This window comes from Strongylocentrotus purpuratus, unplaced genomic scaffold (genome assembly GCF_000002235.5).
Source record: "Strongylocentrotus purpuratus isolate Spur 01 unplaced genomic scaffold, Spur_5.0 spur5_scaffold_8, whole genome shotgun sequence".
NCBI classification, from domain to species: Eukaryota; Metazoa; Echinodermata; class Echinoidea; order Camarodonta; family Strongylocentrotidae; genus Strongylocentrotus; species Strongylocentrotus purpuratus.
This window is the reverse complement of record NW_022145614.1, coordinates 21,387,991-21,409,686: the sequence shown is the minus strand read 5'-3', so window position 1 is coordinate 21,409,686 and position 21,696 is coordinate 21,387,991. Positions and strand designations below refer to the sequence as shown.

The following is a 21,696-nucleotide window of genomic DNA, read 5'->3' as shown; positions in this document are numbered from 1 at the left end:
TGGCCCTACGTGTTAATGTCTGTGATATGGTGTAATATCGAAGCCCTAAAAAATTGCACTTCAAAATCATCACTAAGTGCCTCAAAAAGTTTTAAAATCTTTGAGTGACCGGTTTCATCATACTCATTTCCCCCAATAGACTGTAGTGTTATGAAAACCGTTAGGAATACGCAATATTTGATTTCGTTATTCTATCATAAATATCTTGATAATCAGACAGGCGATCGGCTTGTAAAAGTCATGGGGTTCCTGACTGACCTAAAGGTTTATAATTATCATCGCAGCATGAGCTAACTCCAGGTTTTTGTTTCAGAATCTGAGACAAAGTTACCCCCATCCCTTTAATGCTTAAGCGTTGATAACTAGTTATGCAGAATGATCGAAACATGATAGACAATGGTCGAGGTATGCTGAGAACCAAAAGGGCATTAAGTCCTATCATTTTACACAGAGTTAAAACCATTGTGGCTCTCAGCAAATAATTAATTGCATTATTGATTCCTTTGTAATTATCTAGATTAATGGATGAGTGAACCAAATGTCACAGACATGGCTAGGTTTTGTGAACAGCCATACCGACACTGACAATTATATACAGTATTTGGTCATTATCAAACATGATTATAATTTTAGAGAAGTAATATTTCTCAATCAAACATTTTGCTGATTATGATTTATATAAGAAAATTCTATTTTGAATGAAGACCACAAATAATATACTTCATAATGACTCAAAAGGAAATGGGACACACTAGTTGCAAGAATGACTGCAAATAGGAGAAAGACATTAACGATCACAAGCCTTTTTTCTCTGTACATTATTTTGTCAAAGATAAGGCATCATGGCTAGGCTTACGATTGAATTTTGGGTTAGGGTTAGGTTTATACTTAGGTACGATGTTGGACCCAGGGTTAAAATAGGGACTTCCAATAGGTATTAGAAATTGAGAGCGAAGCCATCATTACACGAGCATAGGAGCATATGCCATGCAGTCATATTTGTTGTGTTGTATGATTGGTACAATGTGGTAGTGCATTACAAAGCAAAATGGCGGACGATTGGTGGGCATGGCATGGAATGGCTTGTGTAACTTACCATCGGGTGGGATTGTGTACATTGCATACTCGCTAAAGTAGTCCTCGATCTTAGACCTTCCTGCTTGGACCTTCTCAGCCAGTAAGTCCTGTTTGTTGAGGAAGAGGATCACTGAAATTGTCCGCAACCACCTGGAACAAAAATAGAAAATACATTGAGTACTGGATAAATGTGAACGGGAAAAAAGTGGAATTGTGTGGATAGCTCTTACATAGACAATAAATGGCTGTGTTGTATTAAGAGTGCAAAAGACCAGTCTGTCTGTCATCTGCACACGTATGTACCAAATGACAATAACTTGTATGCAGCCTCCTTTTACAGGTGTTCACTTTGTGGAAACTATAAGGCCATTTTGTGAATATTTGTGACCTAAATGTCTCTTTTCCGCACTTGTATACATTTTTTGCTGTCTACTTATCAAAATCATGATTTATAATTATACCTCTAGATTCAGCAAATCAAGCTTGTTCCTAGAAACATAGTTTGCCAGTATTATTTATCGTAAAAATATTCAAATAGTGGATTAAAAATGATCCTGTTTGCCACATCCTTGTTTCCTAAAATTATGGTTTCATTTTTCTTTGAAATTCGTCATCGTGTCTATTTTATTTGTACCTTCATGGGTCCATTTCAATATTTACAAATGTACCATGAAAACCTCAATAATATTAACTACAGTGAACATGCATCCATTTTAAAGACCCACAAAATATCCCATCTTGTGGTGCTATTTGGGGAATAGAAAAATGTGTTCAGAAAACATACATGTAATATAGAGGTACATGACATGCACTGATGGCTGGAGCAACATCACCAAGTTCAAAAACCTGTTTATGATAGAGTATCAGTGAAGCAAATTCTTCGCATTCACATACTTTCATTTTGTGAGTTTACATACAGGCTATGAGCCAAACCCCATCACCCCCCCCCCCCCCCCCCCCTCTCTCTCTCTCTCTCTTTCCTCTCCCCTCCCTCTCTCTCTCTCTCTCTCCCTGTAACTTCCTCCCATTAAGAATGCCCAAGTTCTCCATGCATGAGTCACATGATCTACAATGAGACAGTGCTATGAATCATGGGATAGCAAATTTTTTTTTAGCTCCCTCACTTCCATTTTAAGTTTTTTTTTCTGATATCTTGGCCTAGACCATCAGGTGGCAAGGCTTGTCGTTATCTTTATCAACGTGATGAGCAGCGACATGGCATCCGTTTTGGCGAGATTTGGTTCCGAACGATGATTCGACAGACGTGCGGTCACATCTCAATGCACCTGCTCAAAATTGTTATCAAACATTGTCCCCTCCCCTTCGAAAATCATAAACCTACGAGAGGCAAAAATCCTTTAGATCAAGATTCACTTAGCAGTAGAACTTTATCAAGATCAAAATCTTTCAGCAAAACAATGCTCGATATTATATCACATGAAATGGAGAAGAACAAGGCATTTATATTTCTAACAAATGTACCCCTTCCTTGGAACAGGATGGTCCAACAATGGGCTTAAAGATTTAACAGCTACAGGTTTGAACTTTGAGTGTACAGGTTTGAAAATCAGAAGCCGGTTTGAATTTTGAGTGTACAGGTTTGAAAATCAGACGCCGGTTTGAATTTTGAGTGTACAGGTTTGAAAATCGGACGCCGGTTTGAATTTTGAGTGTACAAGTTTGAAAATCAGCTACCGGTTTGAATTTTGAGTGTACAGGTTTGAAAATCAGAAGCCAGTTTGAATTTTGAGTGTACAGGTTTGAAAATTAGAACCAGGTTTGAATTTTGAGAGTACAGGTTTGAAAATCAGATATCGGTTTGAATTTTGAGTGTACAAATTTGAAAATCAGCTTGAATTTTGAGAGTACAGGTTTGAAAATCAGAAACCAATTTGAATTTTAAGTGTAAAAGGTTTGTACTTTGAGTGTACAGGTTTGAAAATCAGAAGCCGGTTTGAATTTTGAGTGTACAGATTTGAAAATTAGAACCAGGTTTGAATTTTGAGAGTACAGGTTTGTACTTTGAGTGTACAGGTTTGAAAATCAGCTTGAATTTTTGAGAGTACAGGTTTGAAAATCAGAGACCGATTTGAATTTTTAGTGTAAAGGTTTGTACTTTGAGTGTACAGGTTTGAAAATCAGCTTGAATTTTGAGTGTACAGGTTTGAAAATCAGAAGCCGGTTTGAATTTTGAGTGTACAGGTTTGAAAATCAGAAGCAGGTTTGAATAATTAATGAAATATTATTATTAGTCATAAAATGTGTTTGAAAGGCTTCAAAATATGGCTCAGAATGTCCTCTGGAGTATGGACCATCATCATACCAAGGAAATCCTCCTGTCTTAAAACTTCTCGCCATCTACAAGAATATCTTTTTTTGTATTGCTCTGATAAGCCATTGATGTCTTGGAAATAAACATGCTGCTGCTGCTTCCACAAGTACATCATATTTTCACTGCCTGAAATTTGATGTGTTCATACATATCTTCATTATGATTGAGATGATAACCATTTGTCATATAATGTAACTTATCAATGCCACAGAAGGCTTCTTGTTCCCTTTTCATGATTGGAGGGTCTCATTAGACATCATCACACACTCATCTTCAAAGGATTGCGACCCTGATCAAGAGAGTCTCAGGGTGTTGTGTGTGTCTTTGAGGGATATCCTCACCTGTTATTCCAGATGCTCCTGAACAGTTCTAGTGACTCCCTCAGTCTGTTCTGGTTTGGGTCTTCTCTCAACACCAGGTTGTAACTACTGCAGGCTACTACAAAGATGATGGCCGTCACATCTGATAGGGAAAGAGAAAAAGTAAAGAAATTAATTTTTGAGAATATCAATTGTATTGATTGCAGAGTAAAAAAGGACCACTATAACTGGAAAAAATAACAATAACAAAACTCAATTATTATTTGTGCAACAACTTTTTTTCTTGCATTCAAATGCATACTACGAGAAAAAATAAGAAAATTAGTTATCAGTAATCACAACAACTAGTGTAATAATAAAAATCACATAAAGCTTGAAATGGGAAATTACAAATAAAGTATTTTGACACTGACATCTCTTTGAAATAAAAACTGATGCCATTTGACACATAAATTCAAGATAATTGAGGCAAATAACCAATTTCAAAATTTAAGGAAGGGGAACATTCTAATTCCTTATGTTGTGCAGCTTAGTCAGAGCACTCTCAAAGTATGATGAATGCTGACTAATGTGTGAAAAGCATTACTTATTCATACTAACCCTACCATAATTGCCCCCTTTCGTTTCTTCTGAGAGCTTCTATAAACACGGAAGAGATTAAAAATTAAAGGAAAGGAAAATATTGCGCTCGATGTAACTCCTGTGCCTGTGACGCTTTCCGGTTCCAACAGGTAATTGTATTCCCACTGCACCTTCTATTCATTACTGGGACATGATGCATGAAATATGGTACGACTTCTACCTGGTGTCAGTCAGACAGTCTTATCAGGGGGCGAACAAGAAGCCCCTACCAACCCCCTAGGGTGCTTCAACCTCTAGCCCCATTTAATTGGGCAACTTAAATTTGCTGCTTAGGTGGAAGATTTCAAGCTTTATAAATTATATCTGCACATTTCATTTCCAGTGTATTTGCAGACAAAATAAAATGGATATTCAGGACAAATGGTGAAACCAAACTGTTTAACCAGTTTGGCTAGCATACTTTAGGAGAACGCCCAAGATATCCCTCCCCTCCGTCCTTCTCCTTTTCCCTTTCTATGACTATCCATATATCTCAGATGGGCAAAATGTAGTAATTTTATATTGTTATGCTTAATATTGCTTCATTTCCATTATCATGCTAATTAACACTGCTTCATTTTAAATCGTTCATACAAAAAATAATGAATATTGCTTGATTTTCGCATTATGGCATTTCTCAATCTTTTTTTTCTGAGACATTGCTCTCTGTCTGTCTGTATATCTGTTTGTCTGTCTCTCTCTCTCTCTCTCCTCTCTTTCATTCACACTCTCTCTCTCTCTTTCTCTTCCTCCTCTCTTCCCTGTCTCACTTTTCTTTTTAATTACCTGAAAGGGCAAGGTAGAAAAGCATGTCTTCACGCTACAACTCACCCTTCCCTGCCTGTGCACTCATTTACTGTCAGACAAGCAACACAAAAGTTTCCAGCGCAATCACGTAATTGCCCAAGTCAGTTAGTGTTGCGCATGGACAACATTGTTTAACTGTCAGATGCTTATCAACATCATCATGGAAAGCGTCTATTTTTTAGACAGTAGGATGCAAAGCCAGCTGGGGGATCTTCTATTGGTCATTTCTTTTCTTAACTTTTGTTCTTTAGTATTTTTCTTTTGAAACTAGAAGAAATCAATCATTGAAAGAACATCAACAACAACAACACCAATATCATGGCATTTAGGGAAACAATCAGGGGGTACAGTCTCATAGAAATACATATAGGTGAGAGGGAATTACAGAGAGAGAAAAGGAGAGAGAGAGAGAGAGAGAGAATGAGAGGGGGGTATTAAAAGCTCATCTCACTAATTGATTTCATGCAACCTTGTACATATCTATACATGTATATGTACATGTCCTTGGAATATCCATGTTATGAATGGATTTCTAATAATGAAAACAAAAGTGCTTATGATCAATAAAAACAATAAAACTCAAAATATCACTTTGAGGGCCCATAAATAGAACTTAGTCCTATATAGGTATAGGAATAGTTGGCAGCTGTATGGCCACACCAAACTATCAAGGATAACAAACTACAAAACATTTGTCTGGTAACCCTATACATGCATGATTAGAATTAATATTTTTCATGTGAATGATGTTTACTGAACTGAGAAAAGGGCATCAAGAAGATCTCAAGAAAGCATCTGGGCCATCTATTGTGTACATGCCAAAGAAAAGTGAGAATTGTACTTAAAATTTTTTCTTGATTGTATCTTGTGTGTATACCCTTATTAAAAGGCTGTATAACTGACATGACTTCACTGTAGTAACAGGTGTGACATGTGGACTTTAAGCAATGTTTACATAGAAAATCAATGCTTGAATATACACGAAACAAATTTCATTAAATAGTGAACAGCACACTCAACCTCATTATGGAATATGCCTACAATCAAAATTGAGAGAATATATAATACTGTATGCATCTTTTATGATATTCACCCATCGGTATTGAAAGAAAAGAAGAAAAGATTGATGCAGTAAACTTATTTCTATTTCGGCATTAACATTAATGGCTATTGTATTAATAATGTCATTTAAAGGTATTTTGAGAATGCTGCCATCGACAACTCACACCCTTCTATAACCCTATGGTAGATCATTTGATTGAACTTTGCAACTACATATTGTGAGGTTCATTGTATGATGTAGGTGGGGGCAGATAATAGATGTGTGCTTATTGTGGTTAGCATGCCACATGACTCCTACACAAGCACAACTAACCTGAATGAATAATGGCCTTTCAAAAGTAAATTCCTTGTAATGTCTACAAAATATCATTTGCCATAAACCTTGCATGGTTATCAAATGCACTAAAGGGGAATCCAACCTTGATAGCAGACTACTCTAAAAGATTAAAGAAAGCAGAAAAATCAGAGAATACTACAAGTAAAAGTTTGAATGAAATCAGGCAAAAAATGAGAAAATTTATGAATTTCAAAAGTTGCACTATACTAGGTATGGGCTTTTAAATTGGCTGAATTGGTAATGTCTCTATGATGTACTTGTGATGGTTGTGTATTTGTTCTAACACACAAAATGACTAAAATTTCAATTTTTCAGAAATGTATGACCCGGATGGTCTTTTTAGTATAGGGCCCGAAGGGTCAAAGCACTTGGGAGAGATTAGTAATATTTTTGTAAATGACAAACAGGAGAGTTATCTGCCACTAAGGTCTCAATCCACTGACAAAATTGCCAATTTGAGATTTGCATAGCTGTAGTAATCTCATATTACAAAAGTTCATAGCTTTCTTATTATTGATCCTATTTATTTCAAATTTTTGCCATTCTGTTTCTCTGATTTTACTGCTTTCATTCAAAAGAACTCATCACAAGGGTATGATTGCCCTTTAAAGCCAGAAGAATTTCCACTGCACAAACATGATGCTACCTTAAACTGCTAACGTAGTCATGCCAAAGGTGTCTCGATAGGCGCGTCTTCATCATCTCGAGATTGCCCGCTATTTCTGATTTGGCAAATAATCCCGAAGTTACAGATCGCGTCTTCGTCAGCTCGAGATTCGACCTCGAAACTTGAAACTCGACCTTGAGAAATTAGCTCGAGATATTTTGCTCAACCTTCGCGCATAGCGCGAGTCTTCGGACAAATAGACAAATAAATTTTGCAAACTATCCCAAGATATCTTGGGATGACAATCCCGACCAAATATCCAGCTAATTGCAACTTCGGGCTGATAAAGACGCAAATTAGCTGCATAGTTTGCGATCGGGATGGTTCAAATAGCGGGATATACTGTGGACACAGGCCTACTATGGACACAGCATCCCTTGGGAGCGGCCAACTACATGATCAAAATGCATTCCAAAAACTAGGGACCGCGGATGCATCTGAGATGAAATATGAATATGAACACAGCCCCGCCCACACCCATCCATCTAACACATCATTCATAACCAACTGTGTATGTGTGTGTGTGTTGTATGTGTGTGAGCTTTTACTTTTAGCATGCCTAAGCTACATTCTCTATTCCCCAAAGTACCTGAGCCTATTTCAGAACCAGTGTGTCGATATTTAAACAAGTAAAATGGGAACTGAAATAGAAATTAATGGAGTGATGAGGAAAGAGAAAGAGAGAGAAAAAGAAAGAGAGAGAGAGAAAGAGAAAGAGAAAGGGAGAGACAGAAAGAGAAAGAGAGAGGGAGAAAGAGAAAGAGAGAGGAAGAGAGTGCACACCAGTCAGGGACAGAAAAGGATGTACATGACTTATTTCAGCAAGGCGAAGCTATAAATAGAAAAATCTATTATAAGCAGGGCTGAAAATGGGATGACTGTAGTCTATTTAAAGAGACCATTTTCCATTTATAGCTGCTCTTCATCTCTATGTAAAATAACTTTAGAAGATACAGAGGCGGCACTCTCGAGGGGAAGATGGGTAGAGACACAGTGACCCTTATAAATGCTTATATTTCCAGGTTGTCATAACCCATTACAGTATAAATGAATTCTTAGACCCCATCCCCCCTCCCTTATATCTAGGTATAGACACCATCTTTAAAGGGATCTGGTAACTTTGTCTTAGATCCAGTAGAAATAAACCTTGATTTAGCTCATGCTGCAATAATTATAAACTTTTAGGTCAGTCAGGAACTCCATGACTTTTACAAGCCGATCGCCTGTCTGATTATCAAGATATTAATGATTGGAATTACAAATTTTGAAAGCCGTTCGCTGAACGGTTTTCATAACACTACAGTCTATTGGGGTAAATGAGTATGGTAAAACCGGTCACTCAAAGATTTTTACTTTTTTGAGGAACTTCTTGATCATTTTGAAGCGCGATTTTTTTTTAGGGCTTCATTATTACACCATATCACAGACACTGGTAACATGTAGGACCGTGTATCTCAGATTTAAAGGGGAAGTCCACCCTGAAATTAAGTTAGTTTTAATAGGAGTAGAAAAATGAGAGAAACAAGTCAGTGAAAGTTTGAGCAAATTCCGATTAAAAATAAGGAAGTTAGGATTTTTGAAGTTGTGATCAATCACACACAAATTGGCAACTCTATGACGTATCATGCGAGCTCAACTTCCATTTGCTCAGTACTAAAAAAATCTAAAATTTTCATTTTCCCTCAAGAAAAATTTCAACCATACATGCACCCTAAATATAATAATTGCAAATATGTTTCTATACTCCCCCTGCAAGGAACAAATATATATTCCGTCATCAATAACGAAGAAAACATGATTTTATGGAATATTATGCACAAAGCAAATGAAGGAGAGCTCGTATAATAAGTCACAGAGTTGCCAATTTGTATTTGATTGATCACAACTTCAATAATTCATAACTTTCTTATTTTCATTCAGAATTTGCTCAAACATTCACTCACCTGATTTTCTTATTATTCTGCCTCTATCGAAACAAACTTATTTTGGGGGTGGACTTTCCCTTTAACATTGTTAAACGATCCCTTTAAGATGAATATAATCATGATTTAAGGCTATTCTCAGGACGTTATTGGCAGTCCTCTTGGACGCCATTTTGAAAATAACCATTTCATCATGAGATATCCAGATTTATTATTATATACAAGTTCTGTTTATTGTACATGTACGTGCCTGTGGTAACAAAACTGTTGAGTCGCTTATCAAAACAGCCCAAATGAGTCTCATAAAATGAATAATTTCAGAATAATTTGCTAAAATATAAACGTTTTGACACCAGATTAATGTTCATTAAAACAATTATTTATCTTTGAGATTCTTAATCAAAGCATGTACTTTCTAGATATTTTTCAATTCAACATAATTGAATTCAGACCTCCTCCACCCCCCCCCCCCCCTCCCCCTTCACTGCTCCTCCTTCATCCCTGTCCCTCCCAAACATCTGACCTAAAGTAGTCAAATTGATTAACCCGAGCAGCTGGTTAAAGAAAGGCTTCCATTTCCCTGCAATTTGGTTCACTGTAGGATAGAATTGGTTCAATTTTGGGAGCATCTGATTCGCATCACTATGGATATCGGGCATGGTCAAGTATCACCAGTAGAGGGCCTACTTAACTTTCTGAGTCAGAGATGAATATTAAAAGGGTGGGCCCCTTCCCCTGGTCCTAGTATTATCTAAGGTCCTGTAGCCTTCTCTTCCTAAATCAACATCCAGGTAAAAGATGGGTTTGCATACTGTATATTATTCATTGGCTCAAAATCTTCATTTTGATTTTTTTTCCCTCCTATTTCTAGTTCCTTTTTGTAGTTACAAATGTTTTTATTTAATTACTTATTATTCCTAACTATCATTTGAGGGGTCTACAATTGTACAAGCATTGCTTTTTAGTGGACCTCTCTGTTTCCAATATGTATTCCTTAATTGTTGTAAATGGTTATAATTGATTTGTAATGTTTCATTAGAAACAGAAATAAAAATTGAATTGAACTCTAAACCACCTGGGCATCACATAACTTTCAAAATGTCCGTTAACCACCCCCCCCCCCCCCCCACCCAGAGTGAGTGGAGGCCAAAGCCAGTATCACATTTAAAGCCCCACTGCACTACTTATAACTAGTTGCGCCCTCTATATAGCAAACAATGCCTAATCGGTGACCATTGGTCCCCTATTTCTTATGTAAATTGAGAGCTGATTTGATAAGATAACCACCTGCCAGTGACCATGCGGGGAGGTCTAATCCCTCCTGGCCAAACTAGTGCATAGGGGCTTTAACCAAAACCCAATTTTTTTTTAAAGCTGATCAATCCAGCCATTATCAAATCATCTTAAAGGAGCTACACAAAGAAAATTCACTAACAACTCATAATTAGAACAAATTACATATGGATGGAAAGATTTTCTTTTGAAAAACATGAACAATTTGCTGAGAAATCATATAGATATCATGGAAAGGCGTAAAATGCAATTTTTCAAGACCCTCCTTGGACCCCCGAACGCCCCTGAACGTAAGTCAAACACACAAGCATAGCGAGCTCTGAATTGTGACGTCACACACTGGATGAACAGCTCAGTGCCGTGTTGCAGTATGCAGCTAGCCAGCCGTGTCCCGTATGTGACGTCACAAATATTGACGCTCTACAAAGGACCGCTGAAGGCAGAAAATCTGGTTCTCAAAACTAACATTTTTGAGAGTTGATTACTGCGGGCCCCAAACATATTTTGAAGAGAAGAGTTGTTGTATTTGATCGGCAAGGCTTCGCCTTCGCAATGATATGAGTTTTGCATCAATTCAAAACACTTTTGATTCTTTGTGTGGCTACTTTAAGTGAGATAGAGATTGCTGAACCTCCATCACTGTGCACGTGTCACACACCAATGATCTGTGTTCAAGCTAACTCCCAATGTGAACGCGTCTCTGACCTTGCTCCCTTTCATGCAGTTGGCTGAAAAGTGAGCCTATGAAAAATAGCTTGTTCAAAGTCCACATGACAGGAGGTACCTATATGCTCCCCATGTATGACTATAGTAGGTCTATGGTATGACTAACACACAGCGCATACAAAAAGTGCAACTTTGGCTCTATTTATTTGCCTAGAAGGGTCAACTTGAATCTTTACAGCTTGAAATTTGACAATATCAAACTTTTTTTTTTTGGGGGGGGGGGGTTGGGGGTTGGAGTTGGTGGAGGCTTCCTTGTTATTACATGTAAGGCCTTGGATACAAAATGAGTACATCTTTCCTTATCTAAATGAATGTGCTTTAAGCATTAGGGCAATAAAGGATAAATCTCCATAAAATTATTCTTAAGTAAACTATCAGAGTCCTCCATTAAACAGCGATACCATTTAGTTCTACACATGCAGCCTGAAAAGAGACCATGAAACATTGGATCCCCACATGTTCTGTACATGTTTAAAGTGTACCCGCTAATATTTCAGTCTGTATGTAGTACTTTCATGCCATAAATCTATGCTCAAAACAAGAGCTTTCACATATTACTTCTATATAGAGATTTTCCAACTTTAAATATACTCTAAATTAACATAAAAGCGACTTGTGAGTAGACTACTTGACGCACACATACACGCTTGCATACAATAGGGCCCACATGGAACCCATGTCCGACTTGGGCTCTATGGGCGCCGTTTTATGTTGTTCTTGATTTTCTTCATACTCCTTACCTAAGAGCAGAAAGAATGCCGGGCGAAGTTTTTTAAAGATAGATTTTATACATTCTAGCTGAACTCAAATGACATTTTTAGGTGATTGGTATACACCTGAAACATGTGAAAAGGAGAGGTGGTAGTACCTGAATCAAGGAAAAGCCACAATAATGCAATCACTGGTTAAATACTCTTCAAATCCTTTTCCTTTGAAAGTAAAATGAGTTGAATTTACCATTGAAACATTGGATCCATTTTCTCCTTTCGTCTCTCTGTCCTCCTACATCGAACATGCTGTTGATTTAGAAAAAGAAATAAGAAGTGAAAAGAACAGATTTGTTAGCATAGAACTCTTTTTCCCATTGATTTTGCCTCCCTGGTTGATTCTGAAGTCTTGTATTTAGTCAATCCCACCCATTCCAATCTTTTCAAGGAGTCTTCTCCTTTTCCATTCATCTAATTTCTGTCAGACAGTGACTATCATCTCTTTCTCAGAAGTCAATGTCATAAAATGACATGAATCCTTTATTTGTTATTTCTACGATCAATGTTAGAACTCTTCACTAGTCTTGCTAGCAGTTTAAATGCTAACACTTTTACAGAGCAATTTCCAAGAACATGATGTCATTGTTGTAATTGCTGGAATGATGGTAACTCTGTTAATATTTGGCAACAAAACTTACTGAAAGTTGACTTTGTCCACTTGGAATTTTGTTTCAAAGATTCCAGACGTCAAGACACGACACCGGAGAATGTCCTATATACGAAGAAAAAATAAAGATGAAAAGAAAAGATTTTGAATAATGAATTCTATTACTTTATTAGCACTGTAATAAACAGATACTTCAATAGGTGTTTTTGTAATGTAACCATATTTATAATAATAATAATAATAATAGCCTAATAGTCCACTACAAATTTTATTAAACCGAAACAGAAATTCTTTTCACCTAATTGATCGTGAGCCCGGCAGCCACTGAGCAGCGCCAGATCGACGTTGCTCTATCCCTTATTGTTGAACGCCAAACAAGGTAGCAACAACTCCCATCGGGGTAATAGTATGTTTGTAAAGCGCTTAGAGACATTTGTATTAAGCGCTATATAAAAATTAAATATTATTATTATCTTTTAACGTCTTTTGGCATGACGCGGCCGGGGTTCGAACCCACGACCTTCCGGTAGTGAGGCGGACGCTCTACTGTCTGAGCATTTGTGAAGTGCCTCGATACAAATAATTTCATTCACACGTTACAAATAAATGTATCTCAATAGTCAGAACGCGATTGCATAACTTAGTTGTAGCTAGGTAAGACATACATTATGGCTTGTCCTACATAGCAACACATAATATATGCAACTTGCATTCTGACTATTGAAATACAATTATTTGTATTCAGATGAGTGAAATAATTGTTTTTTAAAGTTTAGTAGTAATCTAAGTGGTAGAATGATTTATAACGGGGGGGGGGGGGGGGGTTAGGGCACATTTAATCCAAGATACCTGTTTAAATTTTGTACTCCTACTAAAAAGGCCCCCCCATATTAAGTCAGAGTGTCTGCGGAATAAACTGGTTAAAGCCCTTAAAGAAAAAGTGAATTGAAAGTTGAATGCTTTGAGATGAGTTCCTCTCTATCATTATAGAAAGAAATCAATGTTCTTTTGATCCAGGCATCTCTTCAATATTAATCCAACACTTCTTTTCCCAGTAAAGCCGCACATTCCATGTTATTTCTGTACTCATTTGAAAAACCATAAACTTTCCAAAGATATTTCTATGATAAGTATTTTACCCATCAACAACATAAGACACCACAAAATCGGTTAATAACTTTTGGATAAAAGCCAGCATTATATGGAATTCACATTTTCCTTATAACTTAAAAGCTTTTTTTGCAATACCCGTTTAATCCTGCAACCATGTGGACGCCTAGCAACGAATCTAACAGTGGTGACAAAAATAGCAAGTATCACGTAAAATGTTAAATTAACGCCTACCCTTTTCTATCAATAGACCTTTCCTAAATCTATTTGGAATGAGATTAGAAGCTTTAAATAGATTTCCATACTTCTGGCTCCCGGTTTAATGCCCTTAAAGATCGGAATATACATGTACTATTTTGCAAATTCCTGCATTTCGTATCATCTCTGAAGAGGTTTCATCAGCAAGGCAAACACATAAACTGTCGTACTACCTGAATTATTAAGCAAATCTTTGTTTCATTTATTATCACAATTAAAAAAAAAACAAAGGAAAACATAATGAAATATATCTCAAAACACTTTGTATAAAAGACCTGCCAAACAAAACATATATGCTTAGTAACTGGAAGCAGGAACTTTACATGGACCAATACTACCAGACAGATCAGTTTCCAATCTAATAGCAAGGAAGCTTTTCAGAGTGTGACAGAAAACACTTGTTACTATGACAACAAAGCTACTTCTGTCAATCATATCACTCTCTACTTACAGTGGTAGATTGCTCTTTAGCATTTATATTATTGTAAGATCAATTTTAGACAAAATAATGAGGTGACCCAACATATTCTCTGGCAGCACTTCTTCCGGGCTTTTTATTTCATCAAATATTAGGGTAGGGCTTGCAATCGGGTTATAAGTTGAAAGGATTAGGGTTATGGTTTGGAATATCAAAAGGTGCAGGGTTGAAGTTTTGAACATAAATGGTGTATAAATTGAGCATAAAGCAATTGTTACCAGAGGATGATGTGTTGTAGTATTAAATGATATCTGAGACTTACCTGTAGGTCGGGAGCATAGTCTGGTCTTCTTATTGTATCAACTCTATCTAAAAAACTGTGAAGGGAAAATAAAACAAGAGGGAGAAGAAAAGAAAGGGATCATTAAAAACGTGTTCACTGAAATATTGGTTCCATTATCAATTCTTATTAAGTCAGAATCATTCCTCGTAAATGAAGCCGAGTGTGCTATTTATGAACCAAAACATTTAACAAATTGTATTTCGAAAATTGAGAGGTAATGATGTGATATTTTATAAAATTCCAATGTCATATTAATACTCCCTCAGGTAGATAACAAGACATAATGAGTGACTTTGAAAACAATTAATTAACATGCTGATTCAAATTATGGTTTCATTATCTACACATTTGCTCCTCAATATATCAACAATTAATATTTTTTTAAATGTGCAGTATACAGTCTCTATAGTCAGAAAACTTTGCTTGAATGTTACTGAGTAACACATAATTTGAAACTATTGCACAAGGTCTTCCAGGTGCATTAAAATGTTATATTTCTGACAGTTCCAGCATGCTGCACTATGGTTGATACTTTATTCTAATTAAACAACTTACAATTGTTTTTGCAATCTTTTTTTAAAACATAACGCAAAGCAACGATAAAAGAATCAATTCATAAATAGTTATCCTTATAACTTTCTTAACACTTTTTCCCTTTTTTCGTTGAAGATTTCTTGATATTTATGTCTGCCACCTTCTCCCTTCTTGTCCTTGTCCTCCCATGTCTCTTTCTCTCCCCCCCCCCCCCCCCGTTCTCTTTCTCCCCCCCCCCCCCCCGTTCTCTTTCTCTACCCCCCCCCCGTTCTCTTTCTACCCCCCCCCCCCCCGTTCTCTTTCTCTCCCCCCCCCGTTCTCTTTCTCCCCCCCCCCCCGTTCTCTTTCTCTCCCCCCCCCCCCGTTCTCTTTCTCCCCCCCCCCCCCCCCGTTCTCTTTCTCTCCCCCCCCCCCCGTTCTCTTTCTCTCCCCCCCCCCCCCCCTTCTCTTTCTCTCCCCCCCCCCCCCCCCGTTCTCTTTTTCTCCCCCGTCAACCTGTTCTCTTTCTCTCCCCCCCCCCCCCCCCCATCGTTCTCTTTCTCTACCCCATCTCTTTCTCTCTACACATCTTTATATCTTTCTCTCTGCCCTAGCTGTCCCCTCTCTTCAAATTTTACCTATTCACTGTTCTATAATTTCATGAAATTGTATTTCCATGTATCACTAGAAGAAGCAACATAGGATATATTTTAAATTCCTCTTTTCCCCTAAAACAATAGTGACAAATTCCGTCTACTGCTATGTCCTCTGTTCTGCACCATCATTCAAGAATCCTTCAATCTTTATTTTTGTCCACGGAGTGTTATAGGGCAATCTAACCCTTGTAATAAGCTCATTTATAAGACATATAAGCAGAACAATAAGATAAACAGAATGGCAAAAGTTTGAAACAAATCAGAACAATAACAAGACAGTTATGAATGTTTGAGAAACAAGATCACCCAATCTATGCTAATCTCAAATTGGCAGTTTGGTCAGTGGATTGTGACGTAGTCACAGACGACTCTCCTATTTGTCGTGTACAAAATTATAGTTAATTTCTGTTTTTCTCCCAAGTGATTTCTCCCTTGGGGCATTATTATAGGTCCTCTACCATACATTTTTGAAAAATTGAAATGTTGAAACAAATAGGAAACTCTTCCTTCTGCTACTACATAAGAGACATTACAGATTTAGCCAATTTTAAGAGCGAATATAGTGACTATAATTTTTGTGTCTGATTTCATTGAACCTTCAGTCTACTTCTCTGATTTTTCCGCTTTCCTCTAGGGGGTAGTTTGCTATCAAGCTTGGATTTCCCTTTAATATTCTTTTGCCAGTGACATTGTGAGAAAAGTAACTACAGCCGAGGTGTAAGTTGTACTAAACACTGAAATACTATTTCCTCCTTACAATAGCATAGCAACTCAGTTCTAGCTATATGAGACATAGCCTTATCAGCATAAAATTTACGTGAATGGGCCAATGTCTTTAGCGAGAGCAAGCAAGCAGGCGGGCGGGCCGTGGAAAAAAATGCATGCAACTTTACTACATCCTTCATGTGTACAGCACATGCCCTGTGGAATAGCAAACCTAGGCTAAAAATAGATTTGAGGAAGAATAGTTGCTCATGGTACAAACTAGTTTATGCAGACAGCCCATGGTACAGACAAACATTGCGCTCATTGAACTGTACTCTAGTGCAGTGTAACTTTTCTTGTGATCAAGCACTTGAAAGTGTGCCTAATTGAATATTGACCATGAAATATATACCCATTGTGAGAAAAGGGCTATGTTGTGGAGAGGAATTTCAAGGGCATGAATTCGGAGGCTTCATTGTTAACAAGAGGTATGAGTTGGTAGACTAGCACGCAGTCATCAGGAATGGAGGGAACACACTGGTTGCTATGCTAGGCGGAGTGTTATGTTGATCACCGTTATCAACATTGAGAATGGGAGGTAGGGCGAGACTGAAGGGGGAGAGACTGAAGGGGGAGAGAATGAGAGACAGATTTGATGGAGAGGGATGGAGGAGAGGGATGGAACTGGGAAGGGAGAGAAAGATGGGAGTGAGATGGGGGAGAAAAATGGGAGTGAGATGGGAGACAAAGATGGGAGTGAGATGGGAGACAAAGATGGGAGTGAGATGGAAGTGAGATGGGAGAGAAAGATGGGAGTGAGATGGGAGAGAAAGATGGGAGTGAGATTGGAGAGAAAGATGGGAGTGAGATGGAAGTGAGATGAAGAGTGAGATGGGAGAAAAAGATGGGAGTGAGATGGGAGAGAAAGGTGAGAGTGAGACGAAGAGAAAGATGGGAGTGAGATGGGAGAAAAAGATGGGAGTAAGATGGGAGAGAAAGATGGGAGTGAAAGATGGGAGTGAAAGATGGGAGTGAAAGATGGGAGTAAGATGGGAGAGAAAGATGGGAGTGAGATGGGAGAGAAAGGTGAGAGTGAGACGAAGAGAAAGATGGGAGTGAGATGAGAGTGAGATGAGAGTGAGATGGGAGAGAAAGATGGGAGTGAGATGGAAGACAATGATGGGAGTGAGATGAAGAGAAAGATGGGAGTGAGATGAAGAGAAAGATGGGAGTGAGATGAAGAGAAAGATGGGAGTGAGATGAGAGTGAGATGGGAGAGAAAGATGGGAGTGAGGTGGGAGAGAAAGATGGGAGTGAGATGGAAGTGAGATGAAGAGTGAGATGGGAGAGAAAGATGGGAGTGAGATGGGAGAAAAAGATGGGAGTGAGATGGGAGAGAAAGATGGGAGTGAAAGATGGGAGTGAAAGATGGGAGTGACATGGAGAGAAAGATGGGAGTGAGATGGAGAGAAAGATGGAGTGAAAGATGGGAGTGAAAGATGGGAGTGACATGGAGAGAAAGATAGGAGTGAGATGGAGAGAAAGATGGGAGTGAGATGGGAGAGAAAGATGGGAGTGAAATAGGAGATAAAGATGGGAGTGAGATAGGAGTGAGATTAAGAGAAAGATGGGAGTGATTTGGGAGAGTGATTTGGGAGAGTGAGATGGGAGTGAGATGGGAGAGAAAGATGGGAGAAAGATGGGAGAAAGATGGGAGTGAAATGGGAGTGAGATGGGAGTGAGATGGGAGTGAGATGAAGAGAAAGATGGGAGTGATTTGGGAGAGAAAGATGGGAGTGAGATGGGAGAGAAAGATGGGAGTGAGATGGGAGATAAAGATGGGAGTGAGATAGGAGTGAGATTAAGAGAAAGATGGGAGTGATTTGGGAGAGAAAGATGGGAGTGATTTGGGAGAGAAAGATGGGAGTGAGATGGGAGTGAGATGGGAGTGAGATGGGAGAGAAAGATGGGAGAAAGATGGGAGTGAGATGGGAGTGAGATGGGAGAGAAAAATGGGGAGAAAGATGGGAGTGAGATGGAAAAGTCAGAGGCAGGTGATAGTGAGGGGATTGAGATGGGAGAGAAAGATGAGAGTGAGATGAAGAGAAGATAGATTGAATTGAGTTTGGGATTTGATAGACAGATGGGAGAGACAAGAGAGATTGAGGGGGAGAGGGGTGGGAAAGAGGATGGATATGGAGATGAAAGAGAGATACTGAGCATTTTGAGGGAAAAGTAGGGAGAGAAAGATGGGAGCAAGATGGGAGTAATGGGGGAGATGGAGAGGGTACTTGGAGTTTTTTTGTATAAAGCAAAGGTGTGAAGGCATCGGGTCAGTAAGTGGACTAATAAAATGCACACAGACCATGATGGAAAAGCAAAAGGCCCCCCCCCCCCCCACCAACAAAACATAAAAAGACTAATCACATAAATATCAGTTTGAAATATTCTAGAATAAACTTGATGCTCATGAATGGTAACAATATATTCAGGGCCCAAAATATTCTTCTGGGTGGATGGAAGGCAGGTAATCAAAATTTAGGGGGGGGGGGTCCTAAATATATCACGTCTTATATTCTCATATCATTGGAACTGAAAGATAATGTGATATCAATCATTGCAACAACAAAAAATAAAATAAAAGAACCTAGATTGATATGACAGTCATTAGATTATCAGACCCCCACCCCTCCTTTTTTTTTTGGAGGTTGGATATGTCGGATGTTGATATCAGAATACAGAAAAATCTTACAGATGGAAGTGACGAATACATTTATGCTACAGTTGAACTTATCAATCAGCAGACTGTCAGAGAGAAGGATGAAAGGACAGACAGGCAGATAGAGAGAAAGACATACAGACACACACAAACACCCTGACACACAGATAGAGAAGAATGAATGTGTAAAAGAAAGAGGAAAAGAGGAATATCTAGCAGATACAAGCATGTGTTTTCTCTCACTGGGTGCCCATTATTGAATCAGTCGTTGTGTTGGTATCCAAACATAGTTGAGCAAGATGAGGAGGGAGGGTGGGCCGGATGGATTCACCGTAAATATCATCATTGCATGTATGTTTCTATACAACCTCTGTATGAAACAAATCTATTCAGTCATCTAGAACTGAGAAAATGTAAGTTTATGATATTTTCTGTACTGAGCAATTGGAGAGGAGCTTGCAAGATACGTCACAGTGTTGCCAATTTGTGTTTCACTGATGACAATTTCAAAAATTCATAACTTTCCTATTTTCAATTAGATATTGCTCAAACTTTTACTAATTTGTTTCTCTCATTTTTCTGTTTTTATAAAACAAGCTTATATCAATACCAGGATGGACTACTCCATCAAGGTTGCGATTAGGTTTGGTTAGATTAGGTTTAGAGTTGGTCTTGGGTGGGTATAGAGTGGTGAAGTGTGACGTCATCACAAATCTATTTTTAGAATTTCTCAATTTTTTCTTCACATTCCAAAAGAACATCAAAAATAAGGTCCAAATGTCGAAAACCAATTGAATATGTTAAGTATTGGCTGAGATATGACCATCTGAATGAATATATGTCCTATGGGAACTCAGTGTGCTCTGGCTCCTAACCAGTAGGAGCCAGAGCATATAACACTGAGTTCCTATGGGGAGTATATTTATTCAGATGGTCATATCTCAGCCAATACTTAACATATTCAATTGGTTTTCGACATTTGGACATTATTTTTTATGTTCTTTCGGAATGTGAAGAAAAAATTGAGAAATTCTAAAAATAGATTTTCATGACGTCACAGCTTCGGTACTCTATAGTGTTGAGTCCAGGGTTGAAGTATTTGGTTTAGTATAGGAAGTTGTTGTAGGAGCATACATGTATTTCATACAACCAGGTAAACCACCAGTAATGACAACATTTCAATGCAATGCAAACAGCATTGTCTAGAAGTTATTCTGATTAGTTGATGGAGGTGTAAATAAGAACAATTGTGTATTATGAGGTTTCAGAAAAAATTGACCAAATCACAAAAGATGACACATATATCGGTACATACCGGGTATAGGACTACACAAATGTTAAATCAGAATTTTATCTAAAACTGTAAAGTAATAATAATCATTTCCATAAGACATTGCTACAACAATACTTTTACAGAATAAAAACAAAGCCCAATTTTTTTCCATTTTCAACAGAACTCTACATTCTCTTTTAAAACGTTTCAAAAGGAAACTGCATGAGGCAACTGGTTCCTATAATAACACATCAAGGGTATGACATTGAGACAATTCTGATAAAAATAGTATTGAAACTATCAATTTCCAGGCACTCATATGAAACTCATTGCTACAGAATAGAGAACTGTACAGATACAATTAAATGGAAACCAGCTTTTTGTAAAATCTTGTGTTCATGCTAAAAATAATTATTAGATTCTTTTATTTCAGATAATATTTCTATTGACATCATAGCTCAGTTGAACATGTATGCCGAGATATCCATCACAAAACTTGCGAGTGAAATAGTTTACATTTCATACAAAATAATTATCATTAATTATCAGTCATGTAAACATTCAATTTTCATCTTTTTCTGTTTTTGTATTGTGTTCTAATTCCATTTGGCAAGTACATACATATTAAAATGGCTATCATCGTTCACTCACTTTGCAACAGGATCTATTTTTCATTTTATGAGAATAGATACACTGTACATATTGTACATGTCTTCCTTTAATTTCCTATTACTAACTCACCCAAATTACCATACATTGACATTATGACATTTCAGTTGTACATCTGAATGTGGCCACACAAAGAGCTCAAGATTTGCAATATCATCCCAACTTTTTGTGTGCAAGCACACCAAAAATTGCTTCATTTGCCAACAAGAGAACACAAAATCTTGAATTTGAGGGTCTGTGCTTGCAAGACTAATCCCCTAGAAAGGGCAGGGCACTCCACATCCACTTCCACTGGCAGACAAGGTCGCCTAGCATGGCCTGTGCTATTTTTAGTAACAGGTAGAGAGAAAGAGGAATGGTACAAATGAAGCATATGGCCCTAGGGGCAGCTAGCTGCCTTCCATAGCATGATTAATATCTGGCACCTGGGAATGGTCATACCATGGCTCCTCATTTACATTTTCATTATCTGGGGAAAATTTGCTAGTATGAAG

At 37.8% G+C, this 21,696-nt stretch overlaps 1 protein-coding gene across 1 annotated transcript in view; it reads right to left on the bottom strand.

Annotated features, from left to right (window-relative positions):
- LOC414053 (guanine nucleotide-binding protein G(s) alpha subunit) overlaps positions 1-21,696 on the bottom strand; it is a gene marked incomplete at its 5' end in the record, with an annotated part of 39,813 nt that overhangs the window by 2,068 nt on the left and 16,049 nt on the right. The window contains 5 exon segments of the mRNA NM_001001474.2: positions 1,097-1,227; positions 3,751-3,871; positions 12,122-12,180; positions 12,570-12,643; positions 14,647-14,701. Of these exon segments, the coding sequence (NP_001001474.1) occupies positions 1,097-1,227; positions 3,751-3,871; positions 12,122-12,180; positions 12,570-12,643; positions 14,647-14,701 (440 nt within the window).